The 27,607-nt window shown below is 52.0% G+C and overlaps 1 protein-coding gene across 3 annotated transcripts; it reads left to right on the top strand.

The window, feature by feature from the left end:
• Positions 1–536: 536 nt before the first annotated feature.
• BAHD1 (bromo adjacent homology domain containing 1) lies at positions 537–27,607 on the top strand (the record flags this gene model as incomplete). 3 transcript variants are annotated; one of them, XM_081114121.1, is made up of 7 exons in its annotated part: positions 537–552; positions 17,423–18,862; positions 20,898–21,280; positions 22,213–22,372; positions 22,746–22,822; positions 23,526–23,626; positions 24,077–24,266. In XM_081114121.1, the coding sequence occupies 6 exons, from the start codon at positions 17,437–17,439 to the stop codon at positions 24,264–24,266; spliced, it is 2,337 nt and encodes a 778-aa protein (XP_080970247.1). The 3 variants fall into 3 exon arrangements, with proteins under 3 accessions (XP_080970247.1, XP_080970245.1, XP_080970246.1); XM_081114119.1 differs by lacking the exon at positions 537–552 and having other exon boundaries at positions 17,437–18,862; positions 23,535–23,626; positions 24,077–27,607; XM_081114120.1 differs by lacking the exon at positions 537–552 and having other exon boundaries at positions 17,437–18,862; positions 20,901–21,280.

Below are 27,607 nucleotides of genomic sequence, written 5' to 3'. Positions count from 1 at the left end.
CTCCTCTGATTGGCCGGGGACGAGGAAGCAGGAAGGAGGGTGGCGGAGGCTCCGCTCTTGGGGAGTTTGTGGAGGAGCCGCGAGCAGCGTAACGGATCCCGGAGCCCGGCCCCCGCCGCCCGCCCGTCCGGCTGCCTGCCCCGCCCGTCCGGCCCTCACCGTCCGCCCGCCTCGGCGCGCCCGCCCCCCCGACGGCCCCGCCCGGCCTCGGCCCCCGCTCCGCCCGCCCGGCCCCGGCCCCCAGGAGGAGGCGCTGACGCAGCAGCGTGGAGCCCGGGAATTGAGCGCCCCCGGGGGGTTCCAGCCGCCGGATTCCAGCCCGGCTGGGGCCTGCGGGCGCCCAGAGCCGCGCCGTCCGCGCCACCGTCCCGGTGAGCTAAGGGCTGGGGTCGAGTAGGGGGGAAGGGGCGAGTGGGCAGGAGAGAACGAGCAAGGGAGGCGGACGAGTGAAGGGGAGATGACCGGCCGCCCGTCAGCGCGCCCCACCGAGAGCGCCGCGCCGCCGCCCCCGCCAGCCCGGGAAGGGACGGACGGACGGACGACGCGAAGCAGGTGCGGCCGCCCGCTCACTCGCGCCGCCTCCCTCCCCGGGGTCCGGCGCCACAGTCCCGCCATCGGGGAGCGCGGCACGCTTCGAGGTGACAGCCCCCGGGGGCCTCTCGCTTCGATGGTCGGGGGCGGGGCGGGTGGCGGCCGCAGGGTGGCAGCTCGGCCGTGCGGCGGCGGCGCGGGCGTCCCGGGCCGCGGAGGGCGGGAGGACGCCGGTTGTTTCCTCGCCGCGGCGTAGCCGGCTCGCCTCCGAGTGCGCGGGCGGCGAGGCCCCGGCCCCCCCGCGCCGCGCCCCCTTCCCCCGCCGCACCCCCTCCCCCATCGCGGTCCCCGAGGCTAGGGGCCGAGGCCGGGGGGGGCGGCGCCGCGGGATTGCCCGCTCTGGGTGGGGGGCGCTCTCCCGCGCTGGGAGCTGACCGGTTATTGCTGGATGGGGGGCAGGGGACGGGGGCCGCGCCGGGGCGGGGGGTAGTGTAGACCCGACCGGATCGGACTGAGAGGAAGGGAGGCGCCGAAGACGGAAGGGAACCGGTTCGAGGAGCGAGTGTGGGCCGCGGGAGGCCCGGCAGGGACCGTGCCGAGCGGCGGCCGAGTCTTAGGTGGGGCGGAGGGATCGAAGTTGTCAGACCGCCTCTAAGTGACAGCAGGACCCCGTGCTCGCGGCCCGGCCTGGTCCTGCCCTGCCCGCCTCGCCGCCGCTCCTCTGGGGCCGGGTCAGGTCGGGCCCAAGGGGCCCGCTCGGCGTTGAAGCGCCGGACAAAGGCGGCGCCGGAGCGGGCGCAGGTGGTGGCGTCGGGGAGGGGAGCGGGTCCGAACGACCCACCCCGAGGGGCGGGCGACAGGCCCGTACTCTGCCCCGGGGCCGGCGGGGGGCCGGGGTGCCCGCCGGGAGGAGCTGTGGCACCGGTTCACCGCTCCCGCCGCGGATCGCCTTGAGGTTCTAGGAAGAGTGGGGGTCGACCCGGTCAGGGTGGAGGGGCACAGGAGCAGAGGTGAGGGAGCCAATTCGGTGGGCCTGGCAGGTAACGACGAGGTTGCTGAACTCACCTAGGCAACAGCCCTGTGAACCCCTAGAGCCTGCCAGGAATGAGGCTTTCAGCAAGCAGTCTGCCCACGGGCAGAGGTTTAATCCCACCTGGGACATCTCCCCGTCACCCATTGTCGACAGTTTTAAGAGGACAGATCAGTTGTATTGGGGACTAGGAGACACTGCAAGATGTGCTCCAGCAATCCATCCACACTGCTTTCGGCACTTTTTTTTTTTTTTTTTTTTTGCCAAAGAAGGTATCCACATAGAGAAATGAAAAGCTGTTTATAAATCCAGGCAGAAATTTAATGATTAGATAAAAAAAGGCTTGCAATCCTTTTCCTTTGTGCCACCTGAGGGACTTTACTTCCTACTTTTCTCCATCCCATGTCTTCCCCAAAAGGGCCCCAGAGGGACAACATGTCCTGGAGGGGCAGCCCTGTACTTGGCCAGCTGGAGGACACTTTGGAACCAGTGGCTTAAGCTGTGAGTTCTTCTGACCCCCACCAGCGACCATCTCTAAACTGGATGCTGTTTTCCCATTTGTAAAAACCCACTCAGAGCTCCCCCCATGTGATCCCCAAATGGAAGAGTTGGGAACACAAAGACGGGGAGACTCGGGCTGTATAGAATGCAGACTTTTGCTGAGAATCTGGGTTTGAGTCCCACCTCAGATAGGTGTTGGTTAAGAGCTGCTCCCAGCTGTGGTTGGCTGTAATCTCACTCTGGGAAAGCCGCCTGTCAGCCTTGCTTAGTATGGGCATGGAGTTAATTTATGCCCACTCTCCATCTTCCCCAGGGGGGTCTAGACCCCAGCCTGAGTGAAGTTGAGGCTTGTGGGATGAGATGTGTTACCTCATGTGAGAGATTAAAGTTTGTTCTGAGATAATTTAATTGTATGTCTAAGATTCGGAGAATGATGAAGGCCCTCGTGCCTGGTCTGGAGCTATACAGTATGTGATTTCTTTTGGTGGCAGTAAGAAGAGGGTAACCTGGTCTGGCCACTGGATGTAAAGGGTAATTAATTGCCACAACAGTGATTTTCCTCTTTGACAGGCTCTTACCTGGCAGGAGTCTCATGTCAGCTCAAGTGTTTAGGAGGGTTTACTCTGGAGAGGTTGGCCAGTGAAGAGTTTCTGTCTTTTATATCTCCCTCCTTTTCTTCCTTTCTGTTGTCCTGCTGTTCTAGTGTCAGACCTGTGTTGTCATGGCCTCCCTTTTCCTCTGGTCCATCTGACCCAGTCTGTCCACAGCTGCTAGGTCATTCTTCCTAAAGCACTTCTTCCCCCTGTAACTTCCCTATCCAAGGACTTGCAGTGGCTCCCATTTTCCTGCAGCCTGATCCCTGACAGCTCCCCTATGACTCTCCTCTAGCCATGTCATCCACATTTATCTCCCTGCATCTTTGCTCCTGCTGCTTTCCACAGTTGTCCCCAGTGAAGAGCCCTTTACCTTCCTCTCCTCCAGCCTAAACCCTACTCCTCCATCCTCTCCCTGTCACTCAGACCACTCCAGGCCAATATTGAGTGTTAAACGTGTGTGTGTGTGTGTGTGTGTGTGTGTGTGTGTGTGTTTTGTGCCCCCGTAGAGTGCTATTGCTTTTATTGAATGAGTAAATGCAGTTGACTGCTTAGTTGGGTGGGAACAGAGGGAAGACTTCCCTTCTGCTTTCCCAGCAATGCTCAGTGTAGAGCCCTTCGTGTGGTTTCCAACCTTTTCTGTCAAAGGTTTATAGATGGGGCATCTTTGGGATGCTTTAGCATGGAGAACAAATAAAATTTAGCTGTTTCTGATATTCTGGCTGGTGAAGAATCTGTCATGGATTGCTCACATGACACCACAGAGATATGAATTGGAAAAAGACTATAATCCTGTTTTTCTCCTACCTCACCAGGCCATTCCCTTCACCCGGCTTTGCTGCTCTTATGCAATCTTCCTGTTGTCCATGCTAAATGAATCCATATGTTTTATCTCTTCTCAATCCTGGGTGTAAATGGGATCTGACAACAGAAAAGAAAAGGATTCCTGGATTTGACCCATGGATGGGACTTTGGGCACTGGTGTTGGATGAGGTGTTTATAGGGGCCTTGCTGACATGGGAGGTAGCGTTAGCCCCATACTGGACCCCTCAGAGAGGAGAGCTATGATCCCAGCTGCCTCAGAACTTCAGTTTTTGTTTACCATCAACCTTGGACCATGGGGGAAATAGGAATGAGGACTGTGACTGGTTTGAGTCTAGACAGTGAAAAAATAAATTCTGCATCCATCCCCTTTCCCCCAAACCTCCCTTTTGTGCCCCAGTTTGATGATTAATGGGCCAGCATTTCCCTTCCAAGCTGGAAGGCTACCCCTCACAGTTGCCATGGCAATGTAGACCGCTCCCCGTCAATTAAAAAAAAATTTCTACTTCTCTCCTCCTTGCTTCTGTAGCAGGAGACAAGCTACCTCAGAATGTAGTTCCTGGGCTCTCTCCTCAGCTACTCCTGCTGTTTTTGCTGTGTGTTCTAGAACATAGCCCTTCCTCTCTTTCTGGGGTTTTCCTGAGTTTCTTCACCCTGAGCAAATTATGCCCCTCTTAGATCCAACAAACCCTGAAATACTTCTATGAAGAAGCAAAGAAAATAAATATTTTTTTATTCGTCTGCCATCCAAATTAAAAACCAGAAAGAGCCCTCTTCTAACTTTTTCTTTGGGGTTAAAAAAAACAACCCTCCACACCTTCTCTGGTATATAGGGGTATAAGTTGGGGAGCATTTTGACATCCTTAAAGGAAGTTTCAGTAAACCTGAAAGGAATTCAGCTTACCAATATACTTACTTTATGTTGGAGTTCTATAGAGATTTTTCAATTTATTTATTTTCATTCATCTCTACCTCTCTGTCCCAATATTCAGGAGGACTTGTGTATTTTTATTTTATCTGTTCTTATTCCTCTTGGCCTTGCTTGGGCAACATCTGGCCTCAGTGCCCTGTTGCAAGGTGAGTCATTAAAGAGAAAAAAAAAATCTTAAGGGAAAAATGTCTCTGGAATTTAGAAGTAGCCTGTGTTGAACTAAGGCTGCCAGCCGAAGCTGCCAGGTTTATGGAGCATTATACAGACAGCCCCAACATTAAAGGGCCTCCTTTTTATGAATGGGTTGGGAAGAATGTAAATAAAGCAGTATCTCTCAATGGGGAAGCATTTTACATAAGCAGCACTACCCTAGTCTAAGTATTTATGGGAATTGCTAGCACAATCTGGCAGGACTTGCTTGCTTTGTGAACTTGCTGATGTGCTTTGGAGGGACAAGGAGAGTATGCTTTGATACTCAGGGCGGACCCAGCACTCCTGCTCTGCAGGTCCCTGGCCTTGACTTGATGGGCCAGCTCATGGCTAGAAGTGCTTGTTCACTCTGAAGAGATGGGAAATACAGAGTTTAGTCAAAAGTTCATGATGATTGGAAGCACTGGCTCTGACGCCTGGGGTCCTGAGATTCTACAGTTCCTGGCCTTTGTGCTGCTTCGGTCTCCCCAGAACAGGGGACAGAGAGGACCTGGATGATGAAATCTGGCCTGGTTTTATGGGAGGCACCTAACTTGAGTAAAATGGACTGGTTTGAATTTCATTTCCTTTGTTTCCCCTGCTCACCTCCTGGTATGGCCACTAATGAGCAGTAAACCGGCTAACAGGGAGGAAGAGTAGTGGCAGCCGGCCTACTCAGGACCAGACGAAGAGCTGCTGAGTACCAACCAACAGGGCCCTTGGATTTCAGTGAGGGGAATTGGTACCCTGCCTTAGGCAACTTGGTCTAGAAACTTGGGGACCAGAGAATTGTAGGTTTGGTGAGCAGGCCTCAGGGCAGTTATGTCCAGGACTTTGTGTTGTGTCCTGAGAAGGATTTTCATCCAGAGTCCATACCAGTGTGATATACCTGCAAGAGTGGTTGGTCATTCACCTGATTCAGTGTCCGTGCCTCCCCGCCCCCCGCTTCCCCCCCCCCCCACCGAAAGATAACTGTCCTTGAGGTCCTCTGCAGGCCTGATCTACCAGGAATAAAAGAATGGGTTTGTCTCTTAGCCTCTGTGAGATGTAAAATGGGAACTTTTTTTCCACGGCACAATGACCAAGTTATCTGAATGAAAAAAAATGACAAGTGACTTTTCTTAATTAACAGTATGGATGCAGGCTGGAATTTGGGGTCTACATCTTCTTTCTCACATCAGTTTTTCTAGGGTTTGGGAGAAGGTGCTTCCCTGTCCTCAGTTAAGGCAAAGTGACCTGTTGCATTTCTGCTTTTAGTGACCCCGGGATCTCACCTGGAGTGGTGTTGACTGCTTCTACTTTCCAGTCCATCTCCATTGCCTGTTTGGGCCCCTCACCCTCCCTCGATGCAGCTTTCAGTTTCCTGCCTGCAGAGAAGGATGGCCTACACTTAGGCCCTTTTCCAACTGCCGCTACCTGTCTGAAATGTTTGGGGGGATTTCAATTTATTAATCACATTCTTACTTGGCCAAGTAGTGTAAAGGTGATTTATCCGTTTTTAGAGGATCTTTATAGAAATCATGGGAAAGGTGTTAGGGTGCTGCTTGATGCCAGGATATCCTGACAAGTATGCCAGAAGGGAAGATTCATATTTCCACTATAGACCCTCCTCCAAAGTGATGGGTGTCCCCTGTTGTGTGCCTGGAGGGGTTCATACAGTTTGGACATAATGTAAAAAACAATTATAAAATTGATGAAATGACTGTAAGACATGATCTTCAGAGAAAATTGAAAGGACTTGGATTTATTCGGTCCCAAGGGAGGGGGCCAAGGGGCAGTTACTGTGTCTTCCCACATTAAGGTGGCTGTTTGGAGTATGACCAAATGTCAGTCTTCATTGCAGTTCAGGCTGGAAGAAGGATATTGTACCTGATTAAAGAGGTGTGGTTAGATGTGGGAGGGAAGTCTAGACTTTTCTGGATTTACCGTAAAATCAAGACAAGATGCTTTTGAAGCCTTTGCAAAACCCTTTCTAGGATATGAAATGGGTTTGTTTTCAAAAGTGCATGTAAGCCCTAGCCGGTTTGACTCAGTGGATAGAGCGTCAGCCAGCGGACTGAAGGGTCCCGGGTTTGATTCCGGTCAAGGGCACATGCCTGGGTTGTGGGCTCATTCCCCAGTATGGTGTGTGCAGGAAGCAACCAAGATCAATGATTTTTCTCTCACTGATGTTTCTATCTCTCTCCCTTCCTCTCTAAAATTAATAAAAAAATATATTTTTTTAAAAAAAGGCATATGCTAGTAAGAATTTATTGGGATCTTTGAGCAGACTTTTCTGTAGAAACAGTCTGTAAAATTATGTTTATGTTTGTAGCTCCCTGATGCCATTTAATTGGAATACACCTTCAATTCCTTTAAGATGAAAAATTAGGAAAAACTATTAATGTGTTATGCCAATAATTAAAACAGCACAGAAAAACAAAATTGAATTTGCAAGTTGAACTTGAATGTGGGTCTGTGACCCAGCAGCTGTCCTCTGTTGCAGGGGTGGTGTACAGAAGGTAAAAGAATTTGCCTCTTTGTACCACTGTTTTCTCCTTTTTCAGATGGGGTAAATAACTATCCTGTGAGGATAAATGAGACTGAATGTAATGTGCTTAGCTGGCAGCAGGCGCATAGTGAGTGCTTGACAAACATGAGCCATCGGTTATACCCGAAGCCTCTGGTAGATCAGGAATTCCCTACCTTGCACACGTAGGGGATTCAGAACTGAGAATGCTAGCTCTGGTTCTTTGCTACTGCGTTCACCTTAGTATTCATGACATTCTTTGTCTTGATAGAAGTGTGCCTCCAGCACCAGCCTTGCTCTTTTAATGGTTTGGGATAAGAAGTGAATGAGGTCCCTGGCCTTGACTTGATGGGCCAGCTCATGGCTAGAAGTGCCTATTAATCCTGAAAAGATAGCTGGGCAGGTTGGGAGAGAGAAGAAAGAGGATAGTAGTGAAAGAGGGTTGTGCAGTGTAAATATAAGAGATTTCCTGAAGTAGTCCTATTGAACTTCGGCTTACACTGAAGAGGCTCCTGGGGATGGGGGAGAGTTTGAGTGTCAGAGTTTCTTGTCCTGGGCTCCAAGTGATGCCGTTAGTCTAGAGCAGTGGTCGGTAAACCGCGGCTCGCGAGCCACATGAGGCTCTTTGGCCCCTTGAGTGTGGCTCTTCCACAAAATACCACGTGCGGGCGCGCACGTACAGTGCAATTGAAACTTCGTGGACCATGCGCAGAAGTCGGTTTTCGGAAAGGCCTTCCCAATGCTCCACCAGCACAAGCAGAACCACAAAGCAGAGCCTAAAACAGCCGTGGGCAAACTACGGCCCGCGGGCCGGATCCGGCCCGTTTGAAATGAATAAAACTAAAAAAAAAAAAAAGACTGTACCCTTTTATGTAATGATGTTTACTTTGAATTTATATTAGTTCACACAAACACTCCATCCATGCTTTTGTTCCGACCCTCCGGTCCAGTTTAAGAACCCATTGTGGCCCTCGAGTCAAAAAGTTTGCCCACCCCTGGCCTAAAACAAGTATACAAGACGAGTGTGGATGGGAGAGTTGGAAGGGATCGACCTCAGCGAACGTACCTCAATCAGACTGAGGACATTTTTAGCAAAGGCCAGCTTAGGAGTACCCTAATTAAGTTAATAACATTGTACCTACCTATATAGTTTAAGTTTAAAAAAATTTGGCTCTTGCCCTGGCCGGTTTGGCTCACTGGATAGAGCGTTGGCCTAGGGACTGAAGAGTCCCAGGTTCAATTCTGGTCAAGGGCATGTACCTGGGTTGCGGGCACATCCCCAGTAGTGGGTGTGCAGGGGGCAGCTGATCCATGTTTCTCTCTCATCGATGTTTCTAACTCTCTATCCCTCTCCCTTCCTCTCTGTAAAAAATCAATAAAAAACATTTTTAAAAAAATTGGCTCTCAAAAGAAATTTCAATCGTTGTACTGTTGATATTTGGCTCTGTTGACTAATGCGTTTGCCGACCACTGGGCTAGAGTAGAAATATTATATGGGATGGGACAGGTGGGCAGCCAGATCGTCGTTGATTAAGTTCTTATTAAGTCCTGTGGATGGGATTCAGTGGTAAGGAAAACAGAGCCTGCCTGTCCCCATAGAGGTTACATCCTAATGGCGGTGGCACTGATAACTTAGTTAGTTAGTTAGGTTGTAAGATCCTCAGTTGGGTGTCCATGACTCTGCTAGGCTCTGCTTTGTGGTTCTGCTTGTGCTGGTGGAGCATTGGGAAGGCCTGTCTTGGGTCTTGTTCCTCATGGCTGGTTGGTTCAGTAGGTTAACACACTTGCTGGAGATGCTGAGGGCAGAGCTCCCATCTCTTCCTGGCTGGACAGTTTCTTCTGTTCAGGACAAGAGAGCACCTCGAGTCTTGGCAAGCCTTCTTAGAAATCTAAATTGTTAGTTCTTGGAGTCTCCTGGCGGTTAAACCAACACATATTCTTTGCCACTCCTGGGCATGGGCCTGGAGCAGGCTGGTGAGCTATTGTGTTTTTTGAAGAATGGTGCATTAGTAACATGAGGTTTCCACCTGATTCTGCGGAGAGCTGTTGCTGATTTGGGGAACCCAGCCCTATTTCTGTTTTATTTATCCCACATTGTTAACTGCCCAGAACAAATGGGTCTTCCTTCAGGAGGAGATTTGTTGCTGGCTCAGCCTGGGCACTGCTGGTTCTAGGTGGGAGGGTCTGAGGAAGCTTAGCCAGGCTCCACGTCCCCAGCCTGAAATGTCTCATGGAACCAGTAGGACTGAGTTCTGAGGAAAGGGGCATTTGTCTCCTGCCTCAAAAAGACTTCAGCTTTTGTCTGTTGCCCCTTCCTGCATCCAAATGTTTGTGAAGCCAATTTCTCAGAGTGCTGCCCACTCCCTGCTGGGCTTTTTTTTTTTTAAAAAAAATATATTTTTAATTGATTTTTTACAGAGAGGGAGGGGGACAGAGAGTTAGAAACATCGATGAGAGAGAAACACCGATCAGCTGCCTCCTGCACACCCCCTACTGGGGATGTGCCGCAACCAAGGTACATGCCCCTGATGGGAATCGAACCCGGGACCTTTCAGTCCGCAGGCCGACGCTCCATCCACTGAGCCAAACCGGTCAGGGCCCCTGCTGGGCTTTTGTTCTGCCAGTACACCTGGCATGAAGGAGGACCTCTGTCTGAATGAAGTTCTGGCTCAAGTGTGCCCTCTGTGAAGCTGCAGTGGGAAGAGAGCTCTCTCCACTGACTTCCAAGCACTTCATCACAGTCCCTGTCACACTCTCTTGCCCTCTGTCTTCCTACCAGCCCAAAGCTCCCAATTTCTTAGGCTTTTTTGCATTTTTCTTTCAGCACTTAACCTAATACTTGAAATATAGGGGGAAAGAATGAGCTTGTATTGAGCACCTTTTGTACACCAGGCACTCTGCTAGGCACTTAACACATTCTTATTTAACTTGATCCTCATAACAACCTCGTTGGGTAGACAAGGAAACCAAAGCTCAGGGAAGTTCAGTTCATTGACCAAGCCCACTAGGATTAGCAGCAGCACCAAGAGGATTCCAGCACCAAGTAAGTGGTCATCGAATGTTGGCTGACTGAGCAAAGGTCACAGAGGTGCCATAGGTCTGGGAATGAGCCACGGTGCTCTGGCTTAGTTGGACCCACACCTGCAGGTTTAGGTCTACCTCGGCCATATAGGAGCTGTGCGCTGGGAAGAAGCTAGGGGAAGGCAGATTGCTTCAAGTAAGGGGATGTACCTTTAGAGAAAGCCATAAAGGCTAGTTTTGTACTGTACCTGGTTACTTTCTAATTTGTCAGGTTAGAGTTTCTTAAAGCAGAGCTCTGTTGTATGACTAAAATACAATGCTCTCTTCTCACTGTCCTAGCTCAGGGGTCTGTGTGTATGCATCAACGTCTAGATCTGAGGGTACACTGTCTCTCTCTCAGCCCACTACCTGCAGGAAGGACCTTGCCCTACAAGTAGGGCACTGGCAGTTTCCAGTGAGGAGGAGATTCCACCAATTGGAATACAGCTCTTGCTGTATAATGTTAATATACAGTGGCAAAAGTAGGTTTATAGTTGTTCATATGGAAAATACAAAAATTAATAAATAATATAAGATTAAACTTTTGAATACTCACAACTGTAAACCTACTTTTGCCCACTCCTATAGGTTTATACTTAATTACTATTCTTAAATAAAATGGGGGCGTCCCACTTTATTATAATCTGAGTTAAAACTCCCTTCCCTCCCCATTAAGATTTATGTTCCTTTATAGCAGGGGTGGAAAACATCTGGCCTGTGGGCTGTATAAGGTCCGAGAAATCATTTGGTCTGGCCCTGCCAGGGCATTGGAGGTGAGTTAATTAAATGTTTGACCAGCCCATAGAACATCGGCCTGCAGACCAAAGGGTCCTGGGTTTGATTCCAGTCAAGGGCACATATCTTGGTTGCCAGCTCCTCCCTGGCCTGGTCCCTGGTTGGGGCTCATGAAGGAGGCAATTAATCGATGTTTCTGTCTTTCTCTCTTCCACTCTCCCTAAAAATCAATGGAAGAATATCTTTGGGTGAGGATTAACAAAACAAACAAAAATGTTTGACCAAATATAGCAGGCTAATTTTTAAATTGACAATTTGTATGGCCTGTGAATGATGTTATAAATATCCAAATGGCCCTTGGCAGAAAAAAGGTTCCCCACACCTGCTTTACAGTTACAAGAGATGGGATGTCTGGTTTTGCATTTGGAGCCAGAGTTAGTGGAGGTTCTGAATACTTGGGTGCAGTTCTGGGCCTGTGTGTCTGGGCTGTCCTACTGGGATGGCCAGAGTGGACAGGAGTAGGCAAAGACAGGGCCAGCTGCACCCCAGACCCCACGTGGTGTGGGTATGGATTTTCCCAACTGGGCTGCTCCTGTGTCACTGGGCTCCTGGGATCCCCCAGTGTGAAGTGTGAGGAGCAGGTGGTCTGACAGGCTGTAGATAGGCTTGTGCCTCTGGGGGACAGGCTCAGCTCTTCAAATGGCTGCCAGACCTCAGGGCATGTATAACACAAGCTGAGTCCAGGGGGGTCAGGCCAGTTCTCTTTGGTTGGGAGCCTCTTGCTTCCTGCCCAGGTGTTTGTAGGATCCTAACCTGATTTCATAGTGAATTGAGACCCTGAAGTAGTGAGTAAGGCAGAATGGGCACAAGGGAGCTGGGGCTCTGGGGCCCTGGGGCAGTCAGATGGCGGGAACAGGCAGGATGCAAACCCTCTGATCCCATTCCTGGGCCTTTAGCATCTGAGGAGCTCCTCTTTCACTGTAGTTGTTTCTCGGTGTGGAGTTGTAGTTCAGGGTCTTTTGGGGTACAGTTTTTGCCCCTGTGCTCTTGCTGTATTATAAATTGAACCTCCCATAATTCATCCCACAGTGGATCCTGCATGGGAAAGAAGCAGTGTCTTCATCAATCTCTAAGGTTGACATTTTTGGGTTTTCAGTGGACTAGTAGCAGAGCAGAGTTGAGGTGCACCCTGGGTTTTCAGATTTCCCACAGAGGAAGTTTGACTCCTACTGTGGGGAACCACTAAAGCCCAGGGCAGACCTACCTCTCTCTGTGGGTTTGGAAGCGGGGAAGGATGTTGGTTCCTACCCTTGTAGGTTTGTACACAGTGACTCTATCATCCTTACCATCACTCCTAAGTAAGGTTCATTTTGGTGTATCCTTTTTAGATGAGGAATCGAGTTCAGAGAAGAAAGTTGCTCTGAGGGCCAGAGCTGGCATTTAAATCCAGGTCTGCCTGACTAAAAGGTTTGGTTCTTTTTACTCTACTAGCTCTTGGGGATACCGGCCACATCTCTGTACTTACACGATCATAAGAATTTCAGCAGCTTCACCTCTCTGTTTTCTCATGAAATAGCATCAACTAAATTAAAATGAACAGGAGCCTACCTTTGTGCTCTTGCTCTTCTCTGATAGAAGATTGAAGAAACTCAGTGCTCATGAGAAAGTGTTATTCCTTCTGGAGGGGCCGGAGGTGATTTCAAGAGAGATTGCAGAGGAAGGCAATATTTAACTTAGTACCAGTTGTGTGGCTTTAGGTATAATTGGGAGGTGGCTTGAGTCAGGGCTCTTCTTGGACCTTTCTCCGGTGACCAAGTGGGTCTTTATCTAAGACCCTCTTGAATACGCCACTCCCATTAAAAATAAATCAAAAAGCCCTAAGAGTAAAATTTTTAAAAATTGAATGAGAAAGAGGGATAGAAAGATACATCAATTTGTTATTCCACTTATGCATTCATTGGTTGATTCTTGTATGTGTCCTGACCAGGGATTGAACCCACAACCTTGGCATGTCAGGATAACCTTCTAACCAACTGAGCTACTTGGCCTGGGCCTAATAAGCAAAATGTAAAATGCAGTGGATAAGAAAGGTTTCAGAAAGGGCAGTAGGGCAGAGCCCCAAGTCTGGGGGTGGGAGTGTGGCCTAGAGCTGGGTAAGTAAAGGGAGAACCTTGGCCGAGAGGCTCAGACCTTTTCCTGCCATAGACCAGCCTCTGCTCTCTGGAACTGCCTATTCAGGTTTTCCCCTCAGTTGAGCCCTACAGGCCACACTGTCCAAGCTTCTGGCTCTCCTTTGCTCACCCCTTGGATGTGCTCCACCTGGGCTGGTGTGGAGTGGGTGCACAGTGCTGCTGCAACTTGAGGGCAAAAGACCAGTCCTCCCCTTTCTATTTCTGTGGAGATGACTTCCCCCAGCAGATTCTTATTTGACACTCCAGCTGGGCCTGATCTCCCCCTTGATTCCGAGACCTGATGTGCCTGGGGCTGAGATGGCTCTTTGGCTGTCTTTAGAGTACACTTGTGATTTTGCCCCTGGCTGGGGTGGCTCAGTTGGTTGGACATCTTCTCATGCACTGAAAGGTTTCTGGTTCCATTCTTGATCAGGGCAAATGCTCGGGTTGTGGAATCCACCCCCAGTAGGAGACAGGCAGAAGCCAGCTGATTTATGTTTCACTCTCACATCAATATTTCTCTCTCTCTCTCTCTCTCTCTCTCTCTCTCTCTCTCTCTCTCTCTCACACACACACACACACACACACACACACATAAAATCAATGAAGTAATCAACCATAGACCTTGTATGCATATATGCATAACCCATGGACACAGACAATAGGATGCTGAAGACCTGGGGGTGGCTGGAGGGGGTCAATGGGGGAAAAGGGAGAACATATGTAATATTTTCAGCAATAAAAAATAATTTTTAAAAAATCAATGAAAATATTTTTTTAAAATAGAGTACACTTGGGATTTTGGACTGAACATGTGGTTTGCTGGCCATCCTTCATGTTGGTTGGCTATTTGCTCTTCAGAGCTGGGAACAGTCAGACTGGTTTTCTTCAGTGAGAGCTTGCTTGACATGATCTTAAGTGAGTGGTAATATGCCCTGGGAAAATCCCTCCTAGGAACCTTCCCCCAAGGGGACCTGGACTGCCTGTGCCTGGGCAGACAGGGCTTCCCAGAGAGGAAGAGGGTAATGCTGGGAGAACCCAGGCACCCTTGTCTCTTGCAGTTAGACAAGTTCCTGGTTGAGCTGGTGTATAAGTGGGAGGGGCAGGAGAGCAGAAGGATTGGCAGAGCTGGAATGGGAACCAAGCCTACTGCTTTCCAGGATTTTCTTTCTCCAAGGAGTTGGGTCACCCCCTGCAGGCCAGGAGCCCCCTCCACCCAGTCCCATCTGGGGAAGGGGGAATCTGGAGCCCCAGCTTCAAAGCATGACTCACACTTGCTCTGTTTGGAGTGCAGTGAAACAGGCAGTAGAGACCCCTGCCTCTTCTCAGGGTGATGAGTGACATTGCAGCCTTAGGCACCACATGGAAGCTAAGAATTGTTTTGCAATGTGCCTTTGATGGCCTTGGGTGTTTTTAGTGGATGACGGGATTTGGCAGAATCAAGGGAGGCTAGCAAGAGGCTCTTATGCTTGATTTGGAAATGTGACTCGTCCTCTATGATTTAGACGCTTCCCTGGATAGTCAGCCAGAGAATCAGGGCATCAGTATGGAGGGATTGGAGGCGGGAGGGGGTCAGTGGGTGTCCCTGAGGGACTGGATGTAAAGAGAGGGCTACTCTACAGGGCAGGGCAGAAGCAGGGACAGACCAGTTCCCCTCAGCTCTTTTGCTCTTTCGTTTTCCTGGCTTGAAAGCACCGCCCTGTGCTCTCTCTCCTTCCCATCCACCCCCTCCTTGCTCTGTATTTCCGTGTCCTTAAAGGCCACAAGCCTAGGTGACCTCAGCCTTGGCTCCCCGCCATTCTCAGGCCTGACTCCTCTGGTAACTTGGGGCCTGTTTAGGGGCTTTGGCCCCTGCTCCGCTGTGTGGTCTGTTCACTGTCCTCCATCTCCAGGCCCTCTGGGGGTGGGAAAGGGCTGGGTCTAGGCTTTCCTAGGAAATACGGATGTGTTTCTCCTTGTTGCTGCTCCTCCACCTCTGGCACAGGGGTATCCTGCATTTGAGAAAAGGGCTCGTGAGTTATAAGTAACTGGGGTGCTTTTAAGCATGAAAGAATACATTGCTAATCAGCATGCTGAGCAAACAGAGATGAGTGGTCACCATGATTAGAAGCAGGAGTCTAAAGGAGCCTAGCAGATGCCTGGGATTTTTTAGGACCTCTCCTGTCTATGCTTCAGGAATGAATGGATTTACCTTCTGTGACTATGAGTCTTGCCTGGGGTCTGGTCTCTGGGCAGTGGCAGGTTCCCCACATTGTGGCCAGAGCAACCCTGGGCATGCTGTTTCTCTTTTACAGTTTTCCACGTTCTTTCTCAGGGATGAGGGACACCCATGCTGCCCTGGTTTTCTGAGCACTCTGTCTCAATTAGTGCAGTATGTCTCGGGAGAGTAGATACTCAGTGACCCCAGCCATTGACCCAAGGCCACTGGGGCTAGCTGGGAAGGGCTGTGGAATCCCTGGGAGCCCTTAGGCCTGGGACTTTCAGGGTTAAATCCTGGCCCAGCAGGAGTCGTCCCCCCCCCCCAGAGTGAGTGTGAATAACAATTACAGTGGGAAAATAAAGCTGGAAAGTCTAGGCCTACTGGGTGAGGAGGGGGTTGCTGGGTACCAGGGAGGGCAGAGCCTAATCTGGCACCTTACTTGGCAGCACCTTGCTTTGGGTTAGGGAGTATATGAGGAATGAGCCACTCAGTAGTCTCTGACCACCGACAACTCTCCTCCCCACTACTCTGTTGCCTTGGCCATAATAGCTTCTAGCGCACACCTGGCTCTGGCCTCCCTCCCAGAATGGGGTCCAGGCTGCCCCAGGTATGTTGGGGATGAGGGGAAGTGTTTGACAAGCAAAGTTAAGGGATGGTGCCTGGGCATGGGCTTTTTTTTTTTTTTTTTTTTTTTGTCAGGGGCTCTGGGCTTCCTGGTACTCGGGCCATCCTGCCTCTTGCCTAGAGTCTTGCTTATCAGGTAGAAGACCTGCAGAATAGGGCAGGATTAATAAGACAGCTCCCATTAGCTTCCTGAGTTAGTTCTTCTCCATGATATTTTCTTTTCCCAGCTCTTAGTGGCTATTGGAGGAGTTAAAGATGTACCACACTAGTGTGTGGTCTCTGTGTTTTCCCCCCAAAATTGCTGGACCTGGCTTTACTGACATTCTTTCCCTAGGCACTAGCACTGTTTAGGCTGCCCTTCCCTGGAATCCCCTGAGTCAAGGTGGGTCTGGCTCCTAGGGCTGGCTGAAACTTCCCCTGACCACCGACTTCTCAAAGCCAGGCTTTCACCCTTCCTTGGCTTTTCCAGCACGATCAGATTATAGCTGTCAGCCCTACATGCTCAGCAGGTGCCCTCACAAGCTGGACTCTGCCTCCTCCATGGCCCGGCAGGCAGCTTCCTCATCTCAACTCCTCACTGTCCATTTCCTTATCATCCTATGGCCAGTCTCAGAAGCCCCATCAAGGGGGAGGGGGTTGGTAATATTTTTTTTTATTTTATTATTTTATTGATTTTTTACAGAGAGGAAGGGAGAGAGACAGAGAGCCAGAAACATCGATGAGAGAGAAACATCGATCAGCTGCCTCCTGCACATCTCCCACTGGGGACGTTCCTGCAACCCAGGCACATGTCCTCGACCGGAATCGAACCTGGGACCTCTCAGTCCACAAGCCGACGCTCTATCCACTGAGCCAAACCGGTTTCGGCACTATTTTTGAAGAAATAGATGGACTCCCACCACCCAAGCCCCCATCCTGGCTCAGTGTCTTCAGAGCCTCTTCCTGGCTAGAGAAGAGTAGCTAGCCGGAGAAAAACAATCAGAGAATTAAGAGCTTAGCTCCTAGTTGCTCCTGTCTGCTGACCCTGGGGCCTGCATTGCTCTGTAGGCTCTCCCAGGGCTTAGTTCAAAGAAGGGCCCTAGGCTAAAAGAAGAATGGGGCAGCCCTAGCTGGTTTGGCTCAGTGGATAGAGTGTAGGACTGAAGGGTCCCAGGTTCAATTCTGGTCAAGGGCACATGCCCAGGTTGTGGGCTCAATCCCCAGCAGGGGGTGTGCAGAAAGCAGCCAATCAATGATTCTCTCTCATCATTGATGTTTCTGTCTCTCCCTCTCCCTTCCTCTCTCGGATCAATAAAAATATATTTAAAAAATAAAAGAAGAATGGGGCAGCCATTCCTTGCACAGCTGCTGATACCCTGACCTCATTGAACTTTTGCACTGTGGAAGAGGATCCCGTGAAAATCCAGGCTGGAGATGGGTGAGGGTAGGCCGGAGTTACTGTAGGTGGGGCTGGATAGGCTGCAGTGGGGGGAAAAGCAGGGCAGGGCAGGACAGGCTTTTCTCATTGCCTTCCTTCTCTCCTGCAGATTGGAGGTACTTCATGACACACACTCGGAGGAAGTCCCTTCCCATGCTGAGTTCGGGCCCCATTGGCCGCCGGGAGCCCCTGCAAATGGAAGGCAGCAATATGGAGCAGGGGGCAGAGGGTATGGACCCAGGCATGCCTGAGAGCCCAGGGCACCTCACAGGGCGCCGCAAGAACTACCCACTGCGTAAGCGTCCCTTGGTTCCTGAGAAGCCCAAGGCCTGCAAAGTGCTGCTGACTCGCCTAGAAAATGTGGCTGATCCACGGAGTGCAGATGAGGCTGATGAGCTGCCCCCTGACCTTCCCAAACCCCCCAGCCCGGATCCATCCAGTGAAGACACTGGCCTCACCCAGCCCCGCAAGCGGCGTCTGGCCTCCCTCAATGCCGAGGCCCTGAATAACCTGCTGCTGGAGCGGGAGGACACCAGCAGCCTGGCGGGCAGCCGCCGCAGTCGAGGCGGAGACCACCACCACAGTCGGGACCGTGACAGGGCCACTGGAGGCTGGTCTTCCTCCAAGAAGCGGCCACGACTGGAGGACCGCGGAGGAGAAAGTCGGGACCTGTCCCCAGAGCCAGCACCGGATGAAGGTGCCCGCCGAGATGGTGACCTAGCTCCCAAGAGACTGGCCAGCCTGAATGCAGCTGCCTTCCTAAAGCTGAGCCAGGAGCGGGAGCTACCCCTGCGGCCACCTCGTGCCCACACAGAAGCAGACAGGCGCTCCACTGAGCCACCAGCACTGAAGGCTCTGAGGCCAAAGTGGGCCAAAGTCAATGGCAAGAACTATCCCAAGGCCCAGCAGGGGGTTGGCTCTGGGGAGGCTGCAAGCCCACCCAGCTGGCAAGGGTGCCCTGAGGAGCCATGGTTATCTGCAACCCCTCATGGACCATCCAGCCAGCTACCTTACCAGCCCCTGAGCAAGGCTCTGGAGAGCCCCTTAGGGCTGCGCTCCCACTTGCCCCTGCTGATGGGTGGACAGGCAGCCCTGAAGCCAGAGCCTGGGCGCCCAGGAGAGGAGTCACCTGCCCCCAAGCAGGAACTGCACCAGCCCTCTTTCCCTACACCCCAGCTGTCCCTCCTGCCTATGCCTGGCAACCCCGCCGACTACAGTGGGCTGTGTGGTCGGCCTGAGCTCACTGCGCTAGGCAGCTTCTACCTGTATTGCAGCCAAGATGGGCTGCAGTGTGGGGGCTACTCCCCATGCCCCATGCTCCCCGAGGGCAAGCTGTCCCCTGTGGCTGCACCTACCGAGGGGCCCCTCGTGGCCCCGAGCTCAGTGCCTGCGGGCACCCCTTTCCTGCACCCTCCCTGGGGTTCTCACTACTGTTCCAGTGAGGATGCTGAAGTGAATGGCTATAGCATCTGTGAAATGTTGCCCCCTTCTCTTACCCACATTGGCACTACCTGTGGCGGCTGTTCCTACAAAATGCCTTTTGCAGCAGGTAAGCCTTCCTGAGGATGGGATGTACTAGAGAGTCTCTGAGACACTGTCCCAGGAGGGTGGGTTGTGGGCTCTTTGAGGTACTACTGCATGGGAGGTAGGGGGCTTTGGAAGGGGAGGACTTCCCTTGTTTTGTGCCCCAAGCCTAGGAGCAGTTCCAGGAAAGGGGCCAGTGTTTAGCTTTTAGCAGCCCTGCTCTGTCCCCACTGTCTATGGAGAGATTTCTTGGCCTGACAGCATTGGCTGCCATAGGTAGCATTATTGTGGTGGAGGGGACAGGAGGGGCCTCTTCCCTCCCCGTTGGGATTGCCAATCTTAGACTCTGAGTAGCAAGTTATTAAAATTAGGGCTTTTGCCAAGTTGTTTCCATGTCCCTTCTGTCCTCCTTGAAGAAAGCTAGAATTCCTTACTTTCCAGGAGCCCAGACCATCTGCATGCCAGCCAAGTACAGCATTCATAGAAAGGGTGGGGGTTACAAGGTCCAGTAGGTGATGCCAGCTGCAGTAGAACAGCTTTACCCTGGCTATACAGGCTTTGAAAGAGAAGAAGTGCCTAGGCTTAGCATCACCTTGCTAGGGGTGGATAGGGTGGGCACACTCTAAGAACAGACAGAGTTCCCTGGCACTGACAGGGTGCTCGCAGGGCCTGTGGCTTTGGTGTCTGCCTTCCTGGCAAGACCCAGACACCTGAGAGGCTCGTGATACAGCTGATGAGACACCCCCACAGTGATCTCTCTTCCCCCAAATTGGCAGCTGTGTCCTCACATGCTTCTCCAGGCTCCCTTCCTGGCTCCTGAGTGGAAACAAGGTGACCAGAGCCATCCTGGCTGGCAGGTTGGCCCTGCTGCTGGTGAAGTGAGAGGCCAGGCCTTCCCAGGCTTCCCCTCCCTCACACCCCTCTTGTAGGGGGTCTATAAAACAACTTTATAGACCAGTTGACTCTGACCGGACTGGTTGTTTCAGCTTCTGGTGTGAGTTGGAGTTCTTAGAAATGAGAATAGGCTTCTTCTCGGGCTTTTCCTTCTCTTTTGGACCACTTTCCAAGTCTGGACACCTAACCTGTGGGACCCAAGGTCCTTACCCGCTTGTCCTGGGCCCGTGTGGAAGCACCATGTGCCAGCACAGTTCTGAAGCACTTTACAGATGGGAGGCCACCTGGCATGTAATTGAGCATAGACTGTGGAGCCAGACTTGGAGCGAAAGGTTCTCTCCCACTTCCTTAGTCACATGACTGGGACAAGCCAATAACTATTCAATGTCTCAGTTTCCTTAATTGTAAAATAGGAATAATGGTCCCTTTCTCATAAGGTTGTTGTAAGGACGAGGTGAGTTAATACATTGATAAGAAAAACACCTAGGCCCTAATTGGTTTGGCTCAGTGGATAGAGCGTTGGCCTGTGGACTGAAGGGTCCCAGGTTCGATTCCGATCAAGGGCATGTACCTTGGTTGCAGGCACATCCCCAGTAGGGGGTGTGCAGGAGGCAGCTGATTGATGTTTCTCTCTCATTCATGTTTCTAACTCTCTATCCCTCTCCCTTCCTCTCTGTAAAAAAATAAATAAAATATATATATATATATATAAAAAGAAAAATACCTAGAACAGACTACATATTTGCAACTACTATTATTGCAAGGCACTGAGAGGTCAAGGGACTTGCCGGAGGTCACACAACTAAGTGGCAGGTTTGGGATTCATATCCTGAGCTGTCTGATTCCAGCTCCTCTGCTCCTAAGCACTGTGGAAGCTTTAGAGGAGATTAAATCAGAGCTAGAAAAGCTGTTCCCATTATCCACCGCCTTCTTTCAGGTTAGAAGGGGAGATGGAGATGACTGTGGCCCAGTCTCCAAGGTCAAGAAACACCCTTGGCTAGTCACTCTGACAATCCACTTTAAAGGCCCCTGACCCAACTTTTCACCTCTGCAGCCTTTGGGCTCACACTTAGAATTAAAATAGGAGCAGGTTCTGAAAGCAGAGAGGCCAGGGTGGGGTTACTACTTGTCCTTACTTGTCCTGACCTTCTTTCTCCTTTTCCCAGAAGGCTGCAGGTCCCTGGGCCAGCTGGAATTTCCTCTTCCAGAAGCTGGCCACCCAGCCTCACCTGCCCACCCCCTCCTGGGATGCCCTGTGCCCAGCGTGCCACCTGCAGCAGAGCCTGTCCCTCATCTTCAGACACCCACCTCAGAGCCTCAGACAGTAGCCCGTGCATGCCCTCAAAGCGCCAAGCCTCCTAGTGGCTCCAAGTCAGGTTTACGCACAGGCTCCAGCTGTAGGCACACTGTGAGGAGCAAGGCTGCCCGCAGGCCCAGCCACCCCAAGCAACCACGTGTCCAGCGCCCACGCCCACGCCGCCATCGCCGCCGCCGCACTAACGGCTGGGTACCTGTTGGGGCTGCCTGTGAGAAGGCGGTCTATGTCTTGGTGAGTACCAACTCTTAGCGGATGGGGGAAGAGAGGGTGACATTGGGGATGTAGGACCTGAAGTGAGTTGCATCTCAGGATTCTTGGCTCTAGCTACTCTGAAAGATGACAAGGGGCTCCAGCTCACTTGTGCTCCAGGAACCAGTCATGCCGGCCCAGCCTGCTCCCCTGTCCTGTACTAATCCTGTACTGTGCACCTCGGGGAGGTCAGAGGATGCACACAGACAGCTGGTGGCTGCCATCTCTGTCTTGGACTCTCAGGGAAGTTATCTGAAGTGTTTTCATTTCTCATCCCTGCTCATGCTGTCCCTTCTATTCTGGATTTTAAAATGGAGGACTTTCACTCATCTAGGTGGCTCAGTTGGTTGGAGCGTTGTCCTGTACACCAAAAAGGTTACGGGTTCGATTTCCACTCGGCACATTCCTAGGTTGTGCGTTCAAATCCCTGTGTGGGAGGCAACCAATCAATGTTTCTCTCTCTCCCAAATCAATAAAACATATCTTTCATAGAGGCTTTTTAGGTAAGTATGTATATGGAAAACTGGGATAGGCAGAGAAAATCAGTGATATAGGAACATCTGGGATGATGAAAAGAATGCTGACTAAAATTTACTGAGCACTTCTGAGGTGCCAGAACTGTGCTAATTACATGCATTATCTGCTTTCATCCTTACCACTACCCTATGAGGTACATACCCCATGTTCCTATAATTATCCTCATTTCACAGATGAGGAAACTGAAGCTTAGCAGTAGTAATTAATTTACCTAAGGCTATACCACCTACAGCGGTGGTTGAAGGGCCAAACCTGGACTATCCCATTAGGAAGCTTGAGGACCTACCCAGTGCTGGGGGTTGGAGTGAGTCGGTTATTGGGGTATGGTAGTCGGTGCAGCCACACAAGCCTTTTTATATCATTGCTTTATTGCACAGGATGAACCAGAACCAGCCATTCGAAAGAGCTACCAAGCGGTGGAGCGACATGGAGAGACCATTCGAGTCCGGGATACTGTCCTCCTCAAGTCAGGCCCACGAAAGACGTCTACACCTTATGTGGCCAAGATCTCTGCCCTCTGGGAGAATCCTGAATCAGGTACCCCCCCTTCCTGGCACTGGTCTCCCCGTGTTTTTGGCACAGTTTGCCTTCCACTCATCCGGGGTCTGTCTGCTACCGAGGGCTACAGACAGACGGCCTTGTCGCTTAGGTTGCATCAGCTCATTAACCTTTCCAGCCACCAGAACCTGGGAACCTCCCCCCCTTCCTCACCTGTCATTACTTTCCCCCTTCTCCCTTCATACCTAATGGCATTCCAGGCTTCTGAATGCCAGGCTTGGCTTGAGGCAGAGGCTCAGCACTGGCCCAGCACTGAAGTTGGATGAGCCTCCAGGGCAAGTGGCCAGCCTGCCTGCCGAAATAACTCTGGGGTTGCCAGCTCAAGCCTTGACTGCTTCTCTTGTACCCCCAGGAGAGCTGATGATGAGCCTCCTGTGGTATTACAGACCAGAGCACTTACAGGGAGGCCGCAGTCCCAGCATGCACGAGGTGAGTTACCAGGCAAATGGAATGGGGAAGGCAGGGTTTGGCAGAAGGAGATGTTGTAGCATAAAGAGGTGATACTGGGTGGACAGCCATGGGTAGTCAAGTACCTAGACTTGTTACCTTGGATACCAGAGAACTTGGGGAAGGGCCTGGGTTTCAGCCTCTTTTCCCCAATTCATGTTTCAAAGAGTTAGGGGAAGTGGAGTGGCACACCTAGCCCCCTTTGATGCTGTCTGCAGCATGAGAGGGAGGGGGAGAAAGACTGCTAATCTTTAGCACCATACCCAGTGGTGTGCTAGAAGTGCTAATGCCCTCTGGCTGTGTTTCCTGCCGCCTGCCGCGCCCTCCCCCCCCAACCCCCCCACCCCCGTCTGAGCCTGCTTTCACTCTGTCCCTCTGGCACTTTTTGGGAAGATGCACACTGACTCCCCCTCCTCCCCTGGCTGGGGGTTAGGAATCTTAACGAGGGGCTGGAGGGGGTACCTGGGTTCTCCAGGTGCTCCCTCAGAATCTGGGAGGAATGCCTTGCGGTTCCAGGTGAGGAGATGTTAGGCCCACATTCCAGGGAAGCTCCCCGGCTTTCTGGGCACTAGCTGGAGTGATCTCAGGTCAGGAGTCTCAGCAGAGGGGTTGGCGTTAATGTCCACTTTTTCCCTGGAATTAAGTGCTTCCAACCCCGGTAACTGATCTCCTCTCTCCCCTTGAGCCTTTGCAGAATGAAGTCTTTGCATCAAGACATCAGGACCAGAACAGTGTGGCCTGCATCGAGGAGAAGTGCTATGTGCTGACCTTTGCAGAGTACTGCAGGTGGGTGGTGGCCTGTGTCTCTGGCTAGCCTCTCCCCTCAGACTCTTCAGGGCTATTTGGGGGCTGCCTGTAATCTCACTGGGCCTGACCTCCCAGAAGGTTCTTCTTTACAGCCTGCTTCTGCCATCTAATATTTTTAGAAGAAAAAAATAATTGTTGCTTGTCTGAGGCAGAGTGGTTGGACAGAATTGGGGGTAGTTACAGTACGGCTCTCAGAAAATACCAAGGAGAATTGGCAGGTGGTCATGAGGGAGGCCTTGGCAGGTGTGTTTCCCCAGTGACAGACTGGCAGTTGGCAGAGAGGGTGTAGCCCCTAGGACAGGTGAGGCAGGACCAGCCCAAGTGGGGGGTTGAAGGCTACTTTTCAGCTCTCTGAGCAGGGAAGGGAAGGGACGGGAAGGTCTTTCTGCAAAGGTGGCTTTGCTAAAGGTGAATGATGTGTCACTGCAGATTCTGTGCCATGGCCAAGCGCAGAGGCGAGGGTCTACCCAGCCGAAAGACAGCACTGGTGCCCCCCTCTGCAGACTACTCCACTCCGCCACACCGCACAGTACCCGAGGACACGGACCCTGAGCTGGTGTTTCTTTGCCGCCACGTCTATGACTTCCGCCATGGCCGCATCCTCAAAAACCCCCAGTAGCCTCCTCCTGCCCATGGGCAAGTGGGGCTCGGGTGAGGGGGCATTGCTTGAAGCACAGCACTTGGTTAAGGGGCCACAGGGACCCGAGGTTGCTGGCCTGTGGTTCTCTTGGGGGGAGGGCAAGGGCCCCTGTGGGTTCCGGGTCTTATGGGAGGGAAGGGATATAAGAAAAGCATCAGAGCCCACAGCTTGGTCCAGCGTACCTCTCTGTGGTCCCTGGGCAGAGACTCCTGAAGAAGGCAGTCTTCCCTGAGCCTGGGCCAGGCTTGAGGGGCATGGGACCCTCGGGGGAGGAGGAGGTCCTTCAGGAACCAGGCCCAACAGGCCATTCTTTATCCTCCTCTGGGCCCTTCAAGGGATAGTGGGAGCCAGCTTTACCTCACCCACTGTGACCTGCTGCTTCCCCATCAGCCTGGGACCAGCCTCTTTCAGATTCTAGTACTGCTCCCAGCTCATTCCTTTGAGGCATAGAGAGCCAGAGTCTGGCTTCCAGAGCGTTGACTTCCTCTTCCTGGATTCAGGGCCTTTCCCTGGCTTTCCTCCTTTGCCCCTGCAATAGCCCCTGGTGCTGGGACAAGTTACCTGGCCCTCAGAGTCATGGGTGTCAGCTTCCTGTTTGCCACCCAGCAGGTCTGGCTTCCCTGAAGTTAACTGATCAACATGGGGTTTTTCATGTCCGGGAGGGCAAAAGGGAGCTAGGAGTGGGTGGGGGACAGGGGGCAAGGAAAATTGCTACCTGATTTATTGAAGACTTTTCCTCATGCCTTACACTTGGAGGTTCTAGGAAACCTCTTGCAGAACTTCACACATGACTCTTAAAGCTACACCCACCTGAAATCAAACCTGCCTTTATTACAATATGTTGTCATGAGTCCATTTGTGTTGTCCCACAGCATAGCAGATCCAGCCCCAGGGACAGCCCCATAAGGCAGCAAGCAGGGCTGGGACCCCAGAATCTGGTAAGGCATGAGGTGGAACTGGGCTGAGAGGTGGTTTTGGGCCCGGAGAAGGCTGTTCTCTCTGGCCCAGCTGCAGCCCACAGTCTAGGTGAGGGCTCAGAATGGCCTGGAGCTCCTGAGCCTTATCGCCAGGCGGTGAGCCCAGTGGAGTGGAAGCTGTCAGTGTGCTGTTGGGCCAAGAATGTCAGGAGCAGCAGCATTGCAGCCTTGGTGTCTGGTGGGATCTTGTCATCAGCCTGAATGAGGCTACAGATGTCCAGGAGCCACATCTACAACCTGGTCAGGGCTGCTCTGGTATAGGAAGCTGAAGCGGTGCCCTATGGTGACCCACTCCTCCAAGTCCTCCTTCAGTGGCAGGGTGTGCGGCAGGACAGCCAGCACCTGGGGCTCTGGCTTTCTTGTGGGACTGGCCATCAGTAGATGGGTGAGTGCCCCACAGATAAGATAACATGGACACGATTGCAATGCTCCCGTGCCAGGAGGGTCAACAGGAGGCCCACCAGCTTGGGGAAGTATTCCTGGGCAGGGCAGCCCCTGTGATCAGCCAGCACACCCAGCCCGAAGGTGGCATTGCTCTACACTTCGGAGTCTGCCTCCCAGGCAGCGCTCAGCAATGGGGAACAGGTGGGACACAAACTGGTCTGAGGCAGCACCCAGGCCCTTAATAGACTCCCCACTGCAAAGGACTTACCTGCCACTGTGCAGCCCCGTTTCGTCTTGCAGAGCAATAATGGCAAAGACCCAGCAAAGAAGGGGGCGAAAGCGTCTTCCCCAGCCACAGCTGCCAGGGCAGGAATGGCCTCACCAGCGTCCTCTATAGCGACGGCGTCGTTTTCAGCCTGGTCCTCGTCCTCATCAGTGCCCGACAGGCTGTCTTCCTCTGCAGCATGGCCTTGAGCATGTTGCAGAGCTCACTGAAGCGCCCAGGGCGCTGCAATGTGAGGGTCCCAGAGCTGCGCAGCACCCGTCAGGGCCTCCAGCACGGCCATCGGCACTGTCACCATTTGGCACTCCCACTCCCCGTATACTGCCTGCGTGTAGGACAGTACCACCTCGGCCAGGGTGGCCTGCAGAGCAGCAGTGTTGGGTTCTAAGGGGCAGCTTTGACAGGCCTTGTGTAGTGCACAGCAGAACTGACCCAGAGCCTCATGGGCTGCCTTGCACACTCAGGTGAGGGCTTCAGAGCTTTGAATACTTCTTCAAAGATACTCTCCATGTAGGGAAGGGAGGCCACACTGGTGTTCCCCTTGCCCTGCCACCCCTCACCCTAGTCTTTTGTAGATTGCACTAATTTACATCCCAGTGAAAAAACAACACTGAATCAGTCCGCAGACCTGCTGAGCTGCAGCCACTCACTCTAGGAACTAAAGACCCCATTTTATTCTTGTTGCCCAGGGGCCCTGTTCTCAGACTGCTCCCCAGAGTAGATTAGGAGACTCAGCCCCCTGTTGTCATTTCCAGAGCTAGGCCCTACCATGAAGTTCTCTGTGGGAGGGCTGGAGCAGCCTGGTTCTTCCCTGTTTGTACCAAAGAGGAGCATGTGGGGAGGGAGAAGAGCCCTGTGTGGCTTGGGCCTGGTACGGGGAGCTTGCTTGTGAGCACATCCCTGGGAGCAGGAGACAAGGAGGGCAGCATTGGGTCCTTTACCCCCACATGGGCAGACACGGACCCAGCAGGCTGAGTAGGTGGCATTGGGGGGTGGGGGTGGGGGGTCAGGCCAGGTCTGGAGGAGATGGAAGTGAATCCTGAGAGCACTCCAGCAGCCCTGACCCTATGCTCTTCCTGAGAAAACTGGGCTGCTCCTGCTTGGTCATTGAGGTGAGGGAGGCCTGGATGCTTGAGGTGAATTTACACAGGGAAAGCCCAATCCCAAGCCTGAAGAGAAGGGACTCAGGTTCCCTTGAATGGAATAAGCTGTTTGGAGGAAGGCATCGGTCTAGGAGGGCTGTGCAGTAGGAGAGGTTGGCAGAGTAGGGGCTCTGAAGAGCCAGTCTTGGAGCCTGCTGATTTGATTCCCAGGGTGCTGGGTCCTTGCCACCTAGGAGCCCAGCCCCACCCAGCAGGAGAAATCAAGGTCCTTCCTCCCAGGGTCTGCTACCCAGAACTTAAATGCTTTTGAAATCTCTTAGATGTGGAAATATTTTTTCGAACCTGAAAATGCAGCTGGTAGAATTTCAATGGAGCATAATTCATGTAAAATATATTTTAGTTGATAATTTTGTAAAATGCACTTTTTGTGTGTGTCGACCCTGGTTTCTCAGATCTGTATTTCAGTGTTTACAAGGGAGGGAGGATCTTTCCTCACCTCCCTTTTGACAGAGATTAGAAGTACTTCTTTAAGAAAAATAAATTTGAGAAATTGTATTGATTTAGAAAAGGATC

The sequence above is a fragment of the Myotis nattereri genome (genome assembly GCF_964212035.1).
Source record: "Myotis nattereri genome assembly, chromosome: 1".
In the NCBI taxonomy this organism is placed as follows: Eukaryota; Metazoa; Chordata; class Mammalia; order Chiroptera; family Vespertilionidae; genus Myotis; species Myotis nattereri.
The sequence above is the reverse complement of the archived record's forward strand: the minus strand, read 5'-3'. Positions and strand labels throughout refer to the sequence as shown.